The sequence below is a fragment of the Lissotriton helveticus genome, chromosome 1_1 (genome assembly GCF_964261635.1).
Source record: "Lissotriton helveticus chromosome 1_1, aLisHel1.1, whole genome shotgun sequence".
Taxonomy (NCBI): domain Eukaryota; kingdom Metazoa; phylum Chordata; class Amphibia; order Caudata; family Salamandridae; genus Lissotriton; species Lissotriton helveticus.
Window position 1 is genome coordinate 854613038 of NC_136057.1, and position 18064 is coordinate 854631101.

Below are 18064 nucleotides of genomic sequence, written 5' to 3' on the forward strand. Positions count from 1 at the left end.
GCTGCCCGAGTGCCCTGTAGGTCAGGCCGACAGTGGTGCTATTCCTTGCAGAGAGTGCAAATTCTTGAACTACTTACCTGCTCGCTGCGCATTCATTTCCAAAACGAATTGTTTACTTGTATGGCAGACTATGGACTCGAGGCAGTGTACACTAAGAACCAGCGACCTGGCTGAGTAAAGTAAAGGAAGCAGACGTGTGGAGTCCTATTGTGTTTGCTCAGAGCCCGGTGTGTTAGCTATTCAGACTCTAAAGGTACATCCGGTACCTCCTGCCGGTAGGTTTGCTTCTCACTGAGTTACGGGAGCTATACCAAACACAACACCCTTAAAGAAGGTCTTCCTAGTACCCATGAGAAGAACCACATTCTGACAGAAACATCACCTGGAGACCACCTGGGTGTGTGTGCGTCTCTGGGTGACATCAATACTTCTTTACACTTTTGTCTACTCTGTGAAGGACCTGGGGCCAGAACGAACTCCCTCGAAATGGCCGGATCCTTTGGCGTCTGGGACTATGTTGTCTTCGCTGGGATGCTGCTCATATCAGCTGCTATTGGGGTATATTATGCCTTATTCACCGAGACAGGACAGAAGACGTCCAGCCAGTTCCTGTTTGGTGGCAGGAATATGAACGCTGTCCCAGTGGCCCTGTCCCTGACTGCCAGCTTTATGTCAGCGATAAATTTGCTCGCGCTGCCAGCTGAGATTTATCGGTTCGGGACCATGCTTTCCATGATGGCCATTTCTTACCTTTTAACAATCGTTTTTTGTGCTGAGACTTTCCTCCCCGTTTTCTATCGGCTGAGAATGACAAGTACATATGAGGTGAGTGGACTGTTCGCTGTCACTATTTATTGACATTGCTAGATCTGTAACAAACAACCCCAACTCAGCTTGACCCTGTTTTTGATTATGCAAAATGTCTATTTTAATGGGGAAAATTGTAAGTTTAAAGTCAAGTAAATGAAAGACACTATTAGTGCAAGCAGGATCCATCAAGCTCCTGTGTTTTCTATGAGAATTCCAATATTCCTGGTTGGGAAACATCCTTTACAACGCAACTTTTACCACGCAGTGCCTTTACGATGCAACTTTTACAACGCAAACCATTACAACGCATTGCGCTGGGGGGCGCTCTAGGATAGGGAATAGGTTTAATTTACTATCCAACACCTTCCCTACTATCCACGGGGACTGGAGTTGGAATAGTAAATTAAACTATTCACTATCCAGCGTCCCAAAGCACTAGGCGTTGTAAAGGTATTCGTTGTAAATACCGTGTTGTAAAGGCATGCGATGTAAAAGCATGCGTTGTAATGTCATACATCCTTACTGGTTAGCTGGATCCTTAAATAAAATCAAAAGTATGCTTTGTATAGTGGCAAGAGAGATCATACATCCACAGCAACATTAGGCCTGTGTGGATGTATTTGGAGAATGCATGTGTGAAGGTGCCTTAAACCACCCAGAGAATGTAGAGAAGACACTTGGCCAGATGTACGACTGTGTTTTTTTGCGAGTCGAAAAATGACATGTACAACAGTGTCAGAGACACTGTTTGCGATTCTAAATGGGGTCGCAAATTGCATGCCTCATCAATATTCATGAGCCACTCACAATTTACGACCCCATTGAGAATGGCTGGCCTTTCCAGGTATGGTAGCCTGCTGGGCTCAGCAGACCTCCATGTCTGGGACTGCTTTAAAATAAAGCAGTTAAAAAAAAATGTAGCCCGTTTACCTCAAAGAAAAACAGGATGCATTTAAAAAAAAAAAAAACGTTGTCGTTTCATTTTGTAAGGGCAGGTAGTGGTCCCTGGGACCACTGCCTGCCCCTAAATAATAATTCCCCTTGCATTTGCAAATGGGAAGGGGTCCCCTGGTAACCCCTTCCCTTTTGCGATTGCAATACCACCTTCTTGAAGAGGGCGGTAAATTGCGAGTGTTTTGCGAACGCAATTGCGGTCGTAAAACATTCGTACATGGCTTGTGAGGTCGCTATTAGGAAGGGAATGCCCCTTCATAATAGTGAGTCACAATATACTATTTTGTGACTCGCTAATTATTTGCGACTCCCAAAATAGTGTTAGTACATGCCCCAGAGGACTTTTGCATGCGCAAACTTGTCGCGAACCCGTTTGCGCATGCAATTTTCCATCGTATATCTGGCCCCTAGGGCCTGGTTTAGACCTTGGGAGGTGGCCCACTTGCCTGCCTGTTCAACGGATGCCTTGGCCTCTCTATAGCTGTGTCTTCTGCAAGCAGCATCAACCACCTCTTGGCATTCACTATTGCTGGCCTGTGGATTTTCTACAGGAAGACCCTATTTCCAAGTAGTAGGCAATTCTATTGCCCGTTATTCACACAGCCCTGGAACTACTTACACCGGGGGTACCTGCAATTCACATGGGGGTACCTGCAATTCACATGGGGGTAGAGGTTAAATAACTGGAATTCCGAGCTTTTGGAAAATATCGTGCAGAAATCAGACTCACTATGTTTATTAACAGACTCTTTCTCCGGAAATCTCTGGGTGAACTACCACAGAGTGACAGTGTTTTAATAACCTTATAATTCCAGCCAAATCTGAATTATTTGTACCATTCACATGTCCGGTCCACAAACGACAGTGCTGTTGTCCGGCACTGAGGTTGAATTTGCATGCTCTGTGAAAACTTGATCCTACTCACTTCTATGTCTGGTACTACATGCCCGTTCAGTTTATTGAGACTTCTAGAGGAAAAACACCCCCCCCCCAAAATACACCCATATCTACATGGTCAACTTTAGACAATGTGTGCTGAGGGCATATGCTGATCTGAGTGACACTCACTAGGTGACTGGTCACAGGAAACCAGTCTGTACCTGTCAAGGGGTCCACCAGCAGAGGTTGGTGCAGGTAAGTGTGGTGTTTGTGAATGTGCACAGATGACTGAATAGGATTTATTTAATTTTCCCTATTCCGTAATTTCTCAACATCCCCTCCACCTCACTCTGCTTACCTGCACCGACCGCCACTGGGGTCCACAAATCCCTACTCTTGAGGAGGGAGGAGACAAGGCAATTTCCTGACTGCTAAGTAGAGCCACCTCTGACCTCTGTGGAGTGCAGAGTGGAAATGGGCAGGAAGGCAAGAGAATAGATTACGCTACATGCTTTGCTACCTGGTAAATGAGAGTGGGAGTGCATTTTGTAATCTCACTCAGCCTTTTGTTATCTGCATGATGAATACTGTGAGAAATTGGGTTGTTGATTGAGGTGACTGAACTCCTACTGAAGCAGGATAGGAACCACAATCCTTGTCAGGGTGAGGCACAAGCAAGCCCTAAATTAGCCTATGCTCATCCCTCTGGTAGCTTGGCACAGAGCAGTCATGCTTAATTTAGAGGCAATGTGTTAAGTACTTATGCAGCAAATCAAACAGTAATAAAGTGACAGCACAACACAAGAATAATCCTACACCAATTAAGAAAATGAGAGCACAATTTAATAAATAAATCAAAACGCAAAAGACAGACATCCAATCAGTATAATTGGAGATATTCAATTTTAAAGATTTGAGTGAAAATACCGAAAAAAAAGCCCAAATGCTACTCGCGGCTATTTAGTGTTACAAGGCAGGGAGAAAGTCACAAGCTCAGGCTGACTGTGATTGAGTGTGAATTGGATACAGGGACCAGGTTAGTCCAGCTGAAAAGTTACCTTCTCAGTCCAGGACAAAGAGTCCTGTTTGCCGTGGAGAGGCCGCGAAGAGCAGGGAAGCATCGCGCACTGTTGTCAATGTTGCACAAACAGCAGTTCTGCTGTCGTGAACAGTCATCGTTGTAGCGCCAAGATCCTGTTGTCATCACGGGCAGCCGGGTGGCAGATTCACATGGCACTTCCCATGAGCGGTCTATGCTGTAGCTCAAAGGGTTGGACTAATGAACTTCACTTGGTGGGCAGTGCGAGCAAAAATGTTTTGGCTCTCAGAAGCAAAGAGCCCGCAAACTTCAATTTAGCTCCGCTGAGGCCACACCAAGGGTCCAGGTTCTAAGGTGCACCGCTAAGGGGTCAGGAGCCTGCTCTAGCTGGATCTAGATGCTGCTGCAGGTGGTTGGGAGCCTGTTATGTCCCTGTCACTCTGAACAGGAGATCAGGAGGCTAGCCTTCTGGGAGTCGTGGGTTCATGTGCAGGTCCAATCCCTCTGACTCAGGCTGGAAAGCAGCGGGGCAGTAGGGCAGCAAACAGCAAGGCAGCAGTCAAACAAGTTGAGCAAGGCAATAGTTTACCAGGGCAATCATCCAGCAGAGTTGCAGTCCTCTCAGCAGCACAGCATTCCTTCTTCCTGGCAGAGTCTCCACAGGTCCAGAAGTGTCCTGAAGAGCTGGTGTCTGAGGTCCAATATTTGTACAAGGTGCTTTATTTGAAGTGGGAGACACTTCTAGAGGTTTACATTTGAAGTGCACATTTTTCCTGCCTCCCCTGCCCTGGATCCAGACAAATTACAGGAGTTATGCAACCATTTGTGTGGAGGCTGGACACAGCCTATTCAAGTGTAAGTAGGGCTCCCATACTGCCAGTGATGTCTCAGCCAGGCACTCCTAAGCCCTTTATTGTGTGGCTGTCTAGAAGGAATACACAAAGCCCAACTGTCAGCTACACCCAGTCATGTAATTTATTAAATGCAATACAGCAACTCTAATTTTATTCTATGGGAGAGGCAGGCCTTGCACTATTGAAACACAAATTTAAGAGCTTTTAACTACTGGGACATGAAAAACTTAAGAGTACATCTCTAACTTTTTAAAGACATTGCACCCTGCCGTACGGGCTGTTTAGGGCCTACACTAGGGGTGAATTAAATGTATCAAAAAGGAAGGTTTAGGCCTGGCAAAAGGTTATTTTGCAAGGTCAAAATCTCAGTGCACAAGCGGGCTGCAATGGCAGACCTGAGATATGTTCAAAGGGCTACATAAGTGGGTGGCAAAATCAGTGTGCTAGCTCTCCTCTGTAGACAGAATATGTAAGAGCATGATAGTGCATCCCCATTGCATCCATCTAGTGAGAATATCTGAATTATACCTGTCAAGCACAGAAGAAGCATATCACTGTAATTCTTGATGCAGCCAAACCTACAGTTGCTGAGCCTCATTGACCCTGTGACTGACTCTGTGTGCACAAGATTTTGAACAATGATCCTGAAAAAAAGAAGCAAATGCCTCCTCGATCTCTGTATCCTCTGAAATGATTCTTCCATAAACCGGACACTTAAGGTCTTTCACCATATTTCTAGAGTGGTCCGCTTTGGCTTTCCACGCGAGAAATTTACCACACCCTTCTCCATATTCATGGTGTGACAACCTGCTTGCTTCCCATTTTTTTAGTTATTGCTTCTTTAAATAGACTATTAGCTCGTTTTTAGCATTAGTGAGATTTTGTATATTATTTACATCATTCGGCGCATGTTCTACCGCTACCTGCTTTTGGAATATTTTTGTTTCTAATGTTTTCATTTCCTCCCCGATTTTTTTGTTTTGGGCTATAGTAAACCTCTTAAAAAGGCCTTATATGTATCCCAAACTATGTGGGGCGGTGCAGAGTTTGTGTTAAGTAAAAAGAATTCATTAGTGTCCTTTTTCAGCCTATCAATAATTGGTGGTTCAAGTAGTAAAGAGCGATTTAATGTCCATCTACGAGGTGGTGGGCTCTTTGCTAAAACAATTTCCAGAAGAACAGCTGAATGATCAGACAAGTGTTCTGGTAGATGAGTGACTTTGGAAATGTTTTTACTAGTAGTGCGATCAACCCCAAAAAAGTTGATCCTGGATCGATGGCCGCACTTTTTATTATGACAGGTAAACCTTCCCCCTGATATCCCCGGATCGTATCCCTTTATTCCCCAACTATCCAGAGGGCCTATATCTAGCATTGATTGCTTTAGAATTTTACGTGTACTTTGTATGGCCCCTGCAGCCCTTTTAGGCGTAGAATCGTACCTAGGGTCCAAGACTACGTTAAAATCCCCCCCCCCCCCAATATAATGGGGTCATTTACAAGAAGCAAATGAAGAAACAGAGATTTCAGATGGGACGGATCGTCCATATTAGGACCATAATATTCCGCGAAAGTAAACCAGGAGTTGTTTATCTTTGCCCTGGCAATTGCCCATCTGCCGTGTGGATCTACTGTAACATTTGCAAGGATTACTCGTGATGTTTTTTGAAATATGATGGCAACTCCTTTCGTGGGAGAGGTCTGTGTTGTATAGATGTAATGTTCTATCCATTTTTGACTTTTAAGTATCCCTACCCAATCTTCTTTACAGAGATGTGACTCCTGGATGAGTAACACATCATAATTCCCAAGGAGCAGGTACTCTAAGATCTTTCTTCTTCTTGGGGGAAACCTAAGCCCGTTCATGTTCCAGGATAGTATTTTCAAGGTTTTTGATCTACCCAGGCCTGTTATAGAGAAAAGCATCATGTGAACATGCTTCATGTAGCTCTCTAGAAAAGTAAATTATGGTTCCAGTGATTTTTTTCGTAAATGAGGACATTTTTTTAGTTTTTATCTCCCATATGCTCCCACACCCAGTGCCTCAAAACAACCCCTGTGCTTTGTATTTTTTGTTTTCATTTTCATTTTCAAACCCACCCACTCCTTCCCACCCTGTGGAACCCTCCCTTGACTCTAGAGGTGTATTGGGATACCTCTGTTTCGAACTCTCTCTCTTTCCAGGCGGAAATAAAAAAACAGGATTTTTCAATTGGATATGCTTTTAATTTGATCAATCCAAGAACTCAGTTCAGAGGAGTCTCTAAAGTTATACATTTTATTTTTCCACATCACCTTCAGGGAGGCAGGTAATTGGAGTTTTGCGGTTGCACTCAGGCTCTTCAACTCTTGTATATGTTTCCCCAACTCCCACTGCCTATCCTGTGTGGTGCGCGAGATGTCAGATCAAATGCAGAAAGACCAATCTCCTTTATTGCAGACTCCTTTTTCAAGACCTTCTGCCAAAATCTTTTCTTTTATCATATAGGTTTTAAAATGTACTAAGATTTTCCTGTTTTTTTTTTACCAGGTCTTTTAGTAAAGGGGTCTCGGTGAACTCTTTGAACGTCGCTTTCCTGCCACTCTTCCTCAAGTTCTGGGTGTAGTTCATTAAGAAGGTTAATAACGAAGGCTCTTATATCTTCCCCCTCGAGATCTTCTGGGATATTTAATATCCTGATGTTGTTTCTTCTGGCATTGTTTTCTAATCTTTCCAGCTTATCAGTCAATTCTCTTTCCTTCTGGTTTAATCTCCAGAGTTCTGACGTATTTTTTTCCACTTTTTTTGTGAGATCTTCTACTGCTGTTTCCCCTACTTCTACTCTTCCCATATTGTCATTTATTTTAAGTTCTAATGTTTCACATACCCCTTGAACCTTGTGTTGATTACTCTCTGATACTGCAAATTTCTCTCTAATTTCGGATATCAAGGTGGATAGCAGAGACTCTGCTGAAAACTGCTTTGAGGGGTCGGGCCTGTGTCTTGAGTATTAGGGTCCTGACCGGGACAAGAGCTGTAACTAGGGCTGGGGTCAGTTAGCCCCTGTGCCGGAGCACTGATCTTTAGACCCGGTGTGGGCATGGGTGTAAGCGTGGACTCAGTTTCTGTCAAGAAATGCAATCACTTCTATTCTCCATTACCTTTATGTAGGTTTGTGTTTTAATAGAGTCACTAGTACTGGTTTGGGGTTTATGGGACTTATATGGAGAAATGGTGCTGCTCTCTGAATTTAAGGCAGTGGGGGCAGTAGAAACTTGGGACTGTGCCTGCGCTTGTACCTTAGAGTATGTGCGGAGGGAGGCGGTCATACGCGAACTAATCAATTTGGTTGATTTGATCAGTTTATTTTTTACAGCTTTCTTCCCTTCTGTTATTTGTGGCTTTTCTGTTGGGGGCTTTTTCTTTTGCGGTGTAGAAACAAGGATCTCTACTCTGAGGACTTAACCCCGAACGAAGAACACATTGAGAACTTTTTCACAGGTCTGCAACTCCCCACACTTTCTGACTCTGATAGAGACAATCTGAGCAACCAAATCACTTTAGAAGAAGTCTTACACACCATTAAAGGTAGCAGGGTCTATAATTCATCCTGATCAGAAGGGATTTATGAAGGGGAGGCAACTCCATGAATTAACCCACGACCTAATTGGAGCAATTGACCTGGCAAATCTTTATCAGTGCCCACTGGTGATAATGACTTTCAACGCTGCAAAAGCATTCTACAGGGTCAACTGGCCCTATTTACTTCAAGTGATCCAGTGTTTTAATCTAGGAGGAACCTTTTTAGCAGCAATGAGGCCCTCTATAAAAATCCATCTGCCAGGGTACTGGTCAATGATAACTAACAAAACAAATTAAAATCTCCAGAGGCACCAGACAGGGGTGTCCCTTCTCGACCCTTTTATTCAATATGTATATTGAACCATTAGCATGCAAATTATGATCTTGCCAGGGCATCTCTTCTTTTAAGTGTGATGGCTGGGAAAAGAAGATAGGCCTGTACGCTGATGACATTATGATCCTGACAGGGAATTTAGAGCGCTCACTCCCTGAGATATGGGAACATTTGGAAAATTTTGGGAAAGTATCCGGCTACTCAATTAATCAGCAGAATACAGAGCTAATGACATGGAACTTCCAATACAAGAGCAATCCCTTAAAACACCAAATAAGATATCTGGGGGTACAAATAGTTAATGACATAGATATGATAGCTCAGGTAAACTTCGACAGAACAACTGCCTATGTGAGACAACAACTACAGGCATGGGGGTCCTTTCCAATTTCATCCTGGGAAGATCTAACCTGCTCAAAATGTCTATTGTACCTAAGTTTACGTTCTTATTTGATTCTATACCATTACAATTCTCTAAGACTTGGTTTAGGAAAGTGCAGGGATTATTTTCTTCCTTTATTTTGGGCAAGAAAAATTCAAGAATCTCCCAAAGGAAGCTCAAGAGGAAAAAAGTTCATGGTGACATAGCCACCCCGGACCTCTATAAATACTATTGCGCCTTCCACCTGAAAAACTCACGTCAACTTTTAAAGGACAGGTCGGCTTTCTCTCCACTTTTTAAGGCTTTAACATTGATACACAGGAATCAAGTTGACTCTTTCCTTCTAAAGTTTGGACATCCCAAATTATTTGAGAAGGTTAGGCTGAAGATTCTCTTAGCCGTAACCAGAGTTTGGTCTCCAGTGAGGGCATTGCTGCATGTACCCCACTACAATGATGAATCACCTCTATGGAATTCTCCAGGTAACCCGGCATGTTTATTGGATGCACTTGCACTCCCTCTGCGTAATTCTGAGATACTGAAGTGGGGGCAATTAATCGTGGATAATGAGCTGATTGCCTGGCACTGCCTCTCCACCCTTTCAAGTAATACGATCTCAAAATTAAAATACTATCAGATATCGAGCTGGTTAAAGTCGTTAGAAAAAGAGATAGAAGGCAATCGTGATCTGGTGCACAAGATCTGTACTAGATCTATAATGCCGAAAGAGGTAGTAGCAAGGTACTGGCTAATAATCGAATCAGGGGAGGACTCCCAAAACCCATTTACTGAGACCTGGAAGAAGGACCTGCTGGGTGAAGATCTCGAAACTCTCGGGCAAGTATCTGTGTCTATATTGTGGTCATATGTGAAAGCTGCACCTTTAAAGAGAAACCATCTTTTCTCAGTCCATAAAGCATACTGGACGCCATGGAAACTGTGAAAGATGAGGAACGGAGCGACAAAGAAGTGCCCAAAATGCGATGAAAACAACGTGAATGACCTCCATATGTTCTGGCAGTGTCCTTCAATCCAGCTCTTTTGGAATCACTGGGTAAGACTATTTTCAGATATCATGGGTAAAGAAATCAGGCTAACCTCAGGTATTTTCGGGGTAATCCCAGGTGGGCCAGAAAACCCGATTTTTTCTAAACTACAAAAGGTGCTTTTCTTTATCTTGATACTTCCGGCACGAAGGGAGATCTGTGTAAATGGATTCTCCCCTCTCCTCCTAAAAAAATTGAATGGATTGGCTCATACAGAGAACTGCACAACTCGATCGTGCAAATAAGCGAGCTAAGAAAACAAAATTTTGGGATATTTGGGACACTTGGTTTACAATTTATATTTCTAGCATTACACAATGAATATCACTTTTACTTTCACTGCTCTCGCTTTCTTCAAAAATCCAATCTTTTCGACACTTTTGCTAGCTTGGGTCTATTTTCTCCTTTTTATTTCTTCTTTCTTATTCCACGTTCTTTCTTTCAATCAATGTATGTAATATAATCTGAGCACTCAATGGTCCAATGATTCTAACTTACTCTATCGGCTGTAATGACGGTGATTTGGTTTTAAGCCAGACTACTCAGGCCGGTAAAAAGAATAGAGGCCAAGATCAACACATTGAGGTTTACTTAGTCAGTAGACCCCGAAGGTGGAATGTACCCTTCCTCGGATTTGGAGTGACCGGGTGTTCTGCTGACACCTCTTTGGTTTTTTGACTGGCTCTATCTTCTTTGAAACCAGAGTATTATTTATTCATAAAATGAGGACTTTAAAAAAAAAAAAGATTTTTAACAATGAGAAACATTGCTGTAAAAAGAACACTATGGGCCAGATGTACGACCCTTTTTTACAGCCGCAAACGGGAGATACTAGAAGTTTTCGGCCGCAACAAAGGGTAATAGCATGTACAAATGCTATTTTGCATGTCACTGACTCGTAAAATAGCATTTGCGACTTTCACTATTAGGAAGGGGTGTCCCTTCCTAATAGCGAGTCCCATGCTATGTACTAATGTTTTGCGTCTGCTTTTGTGGCCGCAAAACACTTGCAGTTTACCACCTAATTCAAGTAGGTGATAAACCACTCGCAAAGGGAAAGGGTCTCCTTTGTAAGTAAGTGGGAAAATATTTTTTAAGAGCAGGCGGTGGTCCCAGAGACCACTGCTTGCCCTAAAAAAAATGAAATGGGAAAGTTTCATTTTTCTTTTTTAAATGCATCCCGTTTCGTTGTGTAGTTCCTATATATCCTATACAGGATCCAAGCTTTCGGATAACATAAAGTGTGGGTTTGGTGACAGACTGGTTCTGAGCACCCCCACCGGATATGTTAACCTGTTTGAATAAGCTAGCTCACAATGCCCTAGGAATCTCCTCCTATTGGGTAGAGAATGGTTTCTGGCAACCTCAGAACATGACAACCCTGATCCCCTGAATCAATATACTGCTCAGTCACTTGTGCTTAGTTTGTCTCAGAGATACACAAAATAAAGAGTCTGGGTGTTTCAATAAAGATTTATTGAACAGTTATTATTCTAGTGTAAAGGGATGGTACAGTTCTACCATTTTGCAGTAATCATAAATATATACAAGTACATAAAACACATGATGAGAAAGTCTGTACTCCTATGATGCCTCCATAACTAGATGCACCTAAATGTACCTAGCATCGGTGTACGTGTTATGCCAAGAATACCTCTAAGGTTTAACAACTCCATTACCTGAGAAGGGAGAGAATATGGGAACCCGTCCTGGTCTCGTGTTGGACCACCGCTAGCTGGAGTGTCTGCATGCAGGAACCTCAGCGTCTCTGGTCAGTGTGTCAGCCGGGAAGTCACAGTCTCCTCTGTCTCTCTAAGCAAGATATGATGTATATATATGTTAGAACTGGGGGTCTCTAGTTGGCTGAGGTAGGTACCTTAGTCCAAATAGGGACCCTTGCTTCTAGTCAGGGAAAGGTGGGACACACTCTTATATAATCCCTGCTCATCCCCTGGTAGCTTGGCACGAGCAGCCAGGCTTATCTCCAAGGCAATGTGTAAAAATATTTGCAACCACACTCCCAGTAACACAGTGATAACACCACAAATGGACACCACACCGAGTTAGGAAAATAGGGGTATCTTTATCAAGAAGAAATACGATGAGACCAAACGATAAAAAATATCCAGCATATGCGTATTCGTAATATTTCACTTGGCCAGGTATTAGGCCAACAATCACTTGTAGGTTCTTGCATATTAAAGTGCAGTTCACGATGATCTAATGCAGTCCTAATGCAATGCTATGCAGTGCATAATGTAGAAATAAGGCAGTCCTTAATGCAAGTACTAATGCAGTTCATAACGCAGGAATAATGCAATTCGTAATGCAAGAGTAATGCAGTTCTTAATGCAAGAATAATGCAGTTCATAATGCAAGAATAATGCAGTTTTTCATACGAGAATAAGGCAGTTCTTTATGCAAGCATAAGGCAGTTCGTATTGCAAGGAATAATGCTATAAGCCAATCTGCATGGTCAGCTTGGGCAACTGGGCCCCAACAACAGAGACAAAGGTCGTAAACTTAAAGGGGTGGTCCCGGTACTGCTGGGCAGGTACGGGCAGCTCAGGGACTCAGCGCGTCTAACGTGGCACAGCGGGAGAGAGATTGGAGCACTCCTGTACTCCTCCTGCTCGCCTCCCCAGGCCACATACGCTTGCTACTCCCGACCGGAGTCCAAGCCGTGCCTGGAGGGCGCGCTGCATCGCTCTCTCTCTCTCTCTCCCTGCACGTCGGACTTCCTGCTGGGTGGTCCCGATGATGTTGCAGCTCCGTTGCTAGGCGACGCTGTAGCCGGATGGGTTACAGCGCTGCCTTCTCCTTTGTTGACGATCTTGGGCAGATTCCTCTTGGCAAACTACGATCATGATCCCTTTTACCTTGCAGCTTACTTAGCTTCAAGAAATCTTTTAGCAAATTGTGGCTCGGGCCGGCGGCAGCGATCCTTACTCACAGTCTTAGTTACAATGACAGTTCGGGCCACAAACAGCAATGCAGCAGCATGGACGATGTGGCCACGATGTACCTCGTAAATGTGGTCATGGGGTACCTCGTAAACAGCACCACAGACCACACCGCAGTCTCAGGCATGAAAAAGCACATGCACCAAGCTTAGTTGATACATGGTTGGAAACTTTGATGTTCCTGAGTTTTCACAACAGGGGACCAGCTGTCCTCGGGCCCTTGGAGACAAGTTAGTTCAGGACACAGCACACAGGAAAGTTCTTGCAAGCAGGGGGACACAGCACACAGCAAAGTCCCTTGCCCTCGCCTTAGTCAAATCGGCAAACTACAGGCTAGCCCCAGAACACACAGCAAGGGCAGTCCTTCTCTTCAGTCTCTTCAGCTGTTCTTCTTTGGCATAGGCTCCTCTAGATCAGGAAGTAGTTTCAATCCTTTTACAATCTTGAGTTCAGTCTTGAGTTCTGGGGTTTTAGCTCTCACATTTATACCCCTAAATGCCTTTGAAGTCTATATGTTCATAGGGCTCTGAGCCTGGTCCAAACCACACCTGGGTGTCTTCCTGCCAGTGCACACCTTCTTTCTTTGATAGTGAGGGTCTGGGCCCCAAACACTCTGCAGGAGATGGAGCCATTCTTTTGTGGCAGCAGCACAGCCCTCTTCTCATCAAAGGGGCTACTCCTCCCACCACACCAAATGCAGGTAATCCTGTTGCTGTCCCACCTACTCCTTCCTGATGTCAGGATACTTCCCAGATCCTGTCACATCCAAACCCAGACAGTCAATACACAACCAGGCAGAGGCACACAGGATGGTTAGGACAAGAAACCAGCCACTTCTAAAAGCGTGATTTCTAAACACACAATTCAAAAACCATCTTCACAAAAAGATGTGTTATTAAATTCTGAGTTCAGGCACACTAAACTCCATCTCTCGATCTTATGCCTATGGGAAGATATGCTGGAAACATGTGACACAGCATTCCCCATTCTGCCCTATGGGCAAGATGGCCTTGCAACAGTGAAAAACAAATTTGGCAGTATTTCACTGTCAGGACATGGTACACATCTCAGTACATGTCCTAGCACAAATAATGCTGCAGGCCCACTAGTAGCATTTGCATTACCAGCTCTGGCACACATAGTACACTTTACTAGTAAGACAAACATACCAATTATGGACAACCAATTACCATAACACTTTATACAGGGAACATATGCACTTTAGCACTGATCAGCGGTAGTAAAGTGCCCAGGGTCCTAAAACAAAAATAAACAGGTCAGAACAATACAGGAGGAAGGCAAAACGTTCAGGGATGACCCTGCAAAATGGGCCAAGTCCAACACAACTTCCTTTCGGTCAAAACACAGGGTAGACCAGTCACTACTTTGATGGGCTTACCTGCTTTGGGCGATAGAACACAGACCCTGGCACGCAATTGCAGGGGCATATTCCAGTACTACGCCAATCTGAACCCAGTTGGATCCCTCTGTCCATACTCTCAGGGCCCCTAAGCTAACTCAGGGGAGGACCCATCTCCTCACCTGGGGACCCCATCTGTGCAGTGCCTAAACTTACTTTGCTCACAGATGTGTCCACGCTGGTAGACAGTGCCCACATGGCCCACACAGGGGTGTGGCCCAGTCCAGCCTCGAGGTGTGACTCCAGCCCCACTCTCAGGGGCAACTCTCCCTTCTGTCAAGTCAGGTATGGCATCCTGACTGTTGGACTTGGCCCTTTTGGCAGGTTCACCCCTGAACTTTTTGCCTTAAGCTCTGAGATAGTGGTAGTGATTTTTGGCCTCTGCGCACTTTAGCTCTGTGGCCCAGTGTAAAGTGTGTGCGTGCTTTTAGTGCATGTGGTGAAATTGGCCTGCCCTTCCATAGGAATGCATAGGGGATATGTGTGTCCATGGTAATTCCTGATATGTGAGGAGTGCAGGGGCGAGTTTAGTATGTTCGTACTCAAGAGAATAAATGCTGCACAATGGTGTGCGCAGATTTATTGTGACTAGTGGAGAAGTGCCACTTTTAGAAGTTGGCATTTCTGTGTGCAGTGTGCCTGCCTGCCTGATGTGAATTGCATGTCTGGCTTGTGATTGACAGGTGCTGGATGATGTGGGTGGCTCCAGGAGCCAGGATGGGTCTGCCCGGTGGTGAATAGGGAAATCTGCAGGTAGATGGGAGGGAGGAGTTGCACCTGGGACCTGAATAGGACTGCGCCTTCCCTCCACAATGCTGGTTCCACCTCCTGTGGTGCGTCTGAGCACCTAGCCCCCACCTGACAATAGAGAGAGGAGCTGAACACAACAAAGCTGCCCCAAACCAGTTGCCTCTGGTTTCCCCCCCAGCGCTGTGCTATTTCACAAAGGGAAAATGCTGTTAAATATAGGGGCTGTGACCCCATGAAGTTGTTCTTGCTTTTGGATCCTGATTCCTGTAGGGGGTGCTGTTGCTCGGGCCCAGGAGGACTTGCCAGGAGGGCTGCCTCCCTGGGCCCAGCTATGCCCTGGAACCTTTGGATTATTTTCTTTTAGCCCTAGGAGTGCTTGCATTGTTTTAAGAGCACCTGGCTCTTTCTGTGGCACTGGAGCTTTGCTGCCCCGGGGCTGCACAGCGCTGCTGGGGGGGGGGAATCCCCAGTGTAGGGATTCCCCCATGATGCCGGCCTTGCGGGTGCCCACCCCGCTTATTTTGGTATTTGCAGCCCACGCCACATGACCGCTTATTTATATTTTAATTGAGCGGACGCCTACCCCGCTTTCTATTCCTTTGTGAAGAGGGAGCCTGCCCCTCATTGAGCCCGAAATTGCCGCCGCTGCCGCCGGAAGTCAGGCAAGTCTGCTGTGACGTGGGCGGGGCCTGCGGCTGGGCCGGAAGAGGCACGAGAGTTGTGGGGATCGCATGAGCTGTGGGGAGCCCTGAAAGAGGAATCAGCCCAGAGCCTCGTGGGCTCCACATCTAAAGTCCCGGTCCTGAGTCGGGGAAACGGGTGAAGCATGGCGCCTGGTGACGCGAGGCTCCCATGAAGGGAGAGAGCCCCACAAGCGCTGCAGCCTGTTTCCCGCGGAGGGGGCGCAAGGCACATTACCGGTGCATGCCCCCGCCGCATCCAGAGAAGAGAAGTCCCACTGTGCAGGAGCCCGGTGAATAAGGGTTGGGCAGGGGACATGGCTGCATCATTTCCTGATCGGCCCCCGCTCCAAAGATGGGGCTAATTTGCTTAAAGGGCCCCGAGGGGCCCGCATCCCCCTAATTGCCCAGGCACAATAGCGGTGCAGATCCTTCTCCTACCTCGCCGCCAAGACCTGGAACACCCTCCCTACCCACCTACGGCAGACCAAAGACCTACTCGCCTTCAGAAGACTCCTCAAGACCTGGCTCTTCGAGCAGTAGCGGCACCCCCTCCCCTCAGCACCTTGAGACCCTCACGAATAAGTAGCGCGCTTTACAAGTACTCTGATTGATTGATTGCCATTTTCCAGACCGGCCCCGGATGGCAGCAGCCACTCCAACAATTTGGGGCATATTTATTTCCAGAGCCTAGATGGCTCCAACCCGGGGCAGAGTTATTTTGAAGGTCCCGTGGGGGCCAGAGGGCACCGTGGTGCCAGGCCTTATTCCCTGTTACAGCTGCTCCGCTTACTAGGGGGCAGCTGCGACATTTTGGGGACAGGTTTATTCTTAGAGCCTAGATGGCTCCAACGTTTGGGATATTTGTGTTCAGAGCCCCTTGTGGCTCCAAGAAAGGGGCACATTGGCTTTAATGGCCCTTGAGAGACCATGCCTTATTTTTGCATTTCCAGCTGCCCAGCAAGTAGTGGGCAGCTGCACCGTTTAGGTTGTTCTTTATTTGGGGACATGCCTTCTACGCTAGGAGTGAGATGCATTCCCTCGCCCTCATCCCTTCACAGCTGTGCAGAACTTAGTGCCTGCTGCTACGGTTAGGTATGTGCAGTGGCGCACCCATGACTTTCTCTGCATAGGCAGCAGCCTTGACTCTTTGGACTCTTTGGACTTCTAGTGTGTTTGGGTGTGGTAAGAATCGTCCTGAGGCGGAAAGCCAGGACCACTTTATTTTAATCAAAAACGCTAATCTGGAGCGCATTTTTAAAACTGTGTATTATTAATGCTTTTACCTCCGTATATTTTTACTGACTGATTTTAAGAGTTAGCAAATTTTACAGTGTGATAATTTACCTGTGTTTTGACCCGCTGCCACCGCCTCTCAGAACCTCAGGTGTGCCGGTGTCTCGAGGCTCCCCCGCTCTCCCCCCCACAGCCGAGTAATCGCTGCTGGGGCCCCTGCCATCTTAGGTGAGGGCACGAGAAGGGCGAGCAGACGACTGCTCGGCCCCTCCCACCCTCCCACCATTTCCATTACAAATGGAGCCACTGCCCCGGAAGCGCAGCGGACGGGCGCAGCGGGCGCGCCGTCAGCGCGCCGAAGGCGCGCCAAAGGCAAGCCCGTCTGTGCCCGTCCGTGACAGTCCGGGGCACGGGGCCAAAACCCCTGGCCCTTCCTCTGGTTATCCTGACCCACATAGGATTGGCGTCACGATATACTCAGGCAGTGAACTAAGGCAACTAAATACCACTGGCACACCACACTATGCCATGTGTGCACAACTGGGCCCTTTGAACACCATGGGACCAGTTAGTTGTCGGAATTGCCACTGGCTGAGTGACCCCTGGCACGGCCCCAGTAATCCCACTACCCCTAACGTGACCTTAAAATGTATTCTGCTAAATGTAAGGTCCCTCCCCAAACATGCCATTGAAATCTGGGACATCCTCGAAAGTGACCAACCAGATCTAGCCTTCTTTACGGAGACATGGCTGGACAACCACAATACCCCGGACATCGCTACGGCCCTGCCTGATAACTACAAAATACTCAACCTGAACAGGGAAAGAAAGAAGGGAGGTGGAGTTGCCTTATTGTTCAAGGACTCCCATACCTGCAGACAGGAAGTAATTACTCAGGCCAGCAGCCATGAAGCGATGGCTTTCTCGGTATCCATCAACACCACCATCATACTTGGCGGTGTTATTATCTATAATCCCCCAGGCTGCGCCTCTGATTTTAATACCCAACTCCTGTCACAAGTCATGCCTATATGCCTTCAGAACAAAAATATACTGCTCATAGGAGACTTCAACATCCACTACGACGATAGTAACAACCCCCTCACCAGACAACTGACTGAGAATATGGAGATCCTGCAGCTGTACCAAAAAATT

General features: G+C 46.1%; 1 protein-coding gene across 1 annotated transcript in view; it reads left to right on the top strand.

Annotated features, from left to right (window-relative positions):
* The first annotated feature begins 455 nt into the window (after nucleotides 1–455).
* Nucleotides 456–18064, top strand: part of LOC144763009 (sodium-coupled monocarboxylate transporter 1-like) — a 797300-nt gene continuing 779691 nt past the window's right edge. The window contains exon 1 of the mRNA XM_078648324.1: nucleotides 456–825. Within this exon, the coding sequence (XP_078504450.1) occupies nucleotides 487–825 (339 nt within the window). The 5' untranslated portion in view covers nucleotides 456–486. The remainder of the gene's footprint in view (nucleotides 826–18064) is intronic.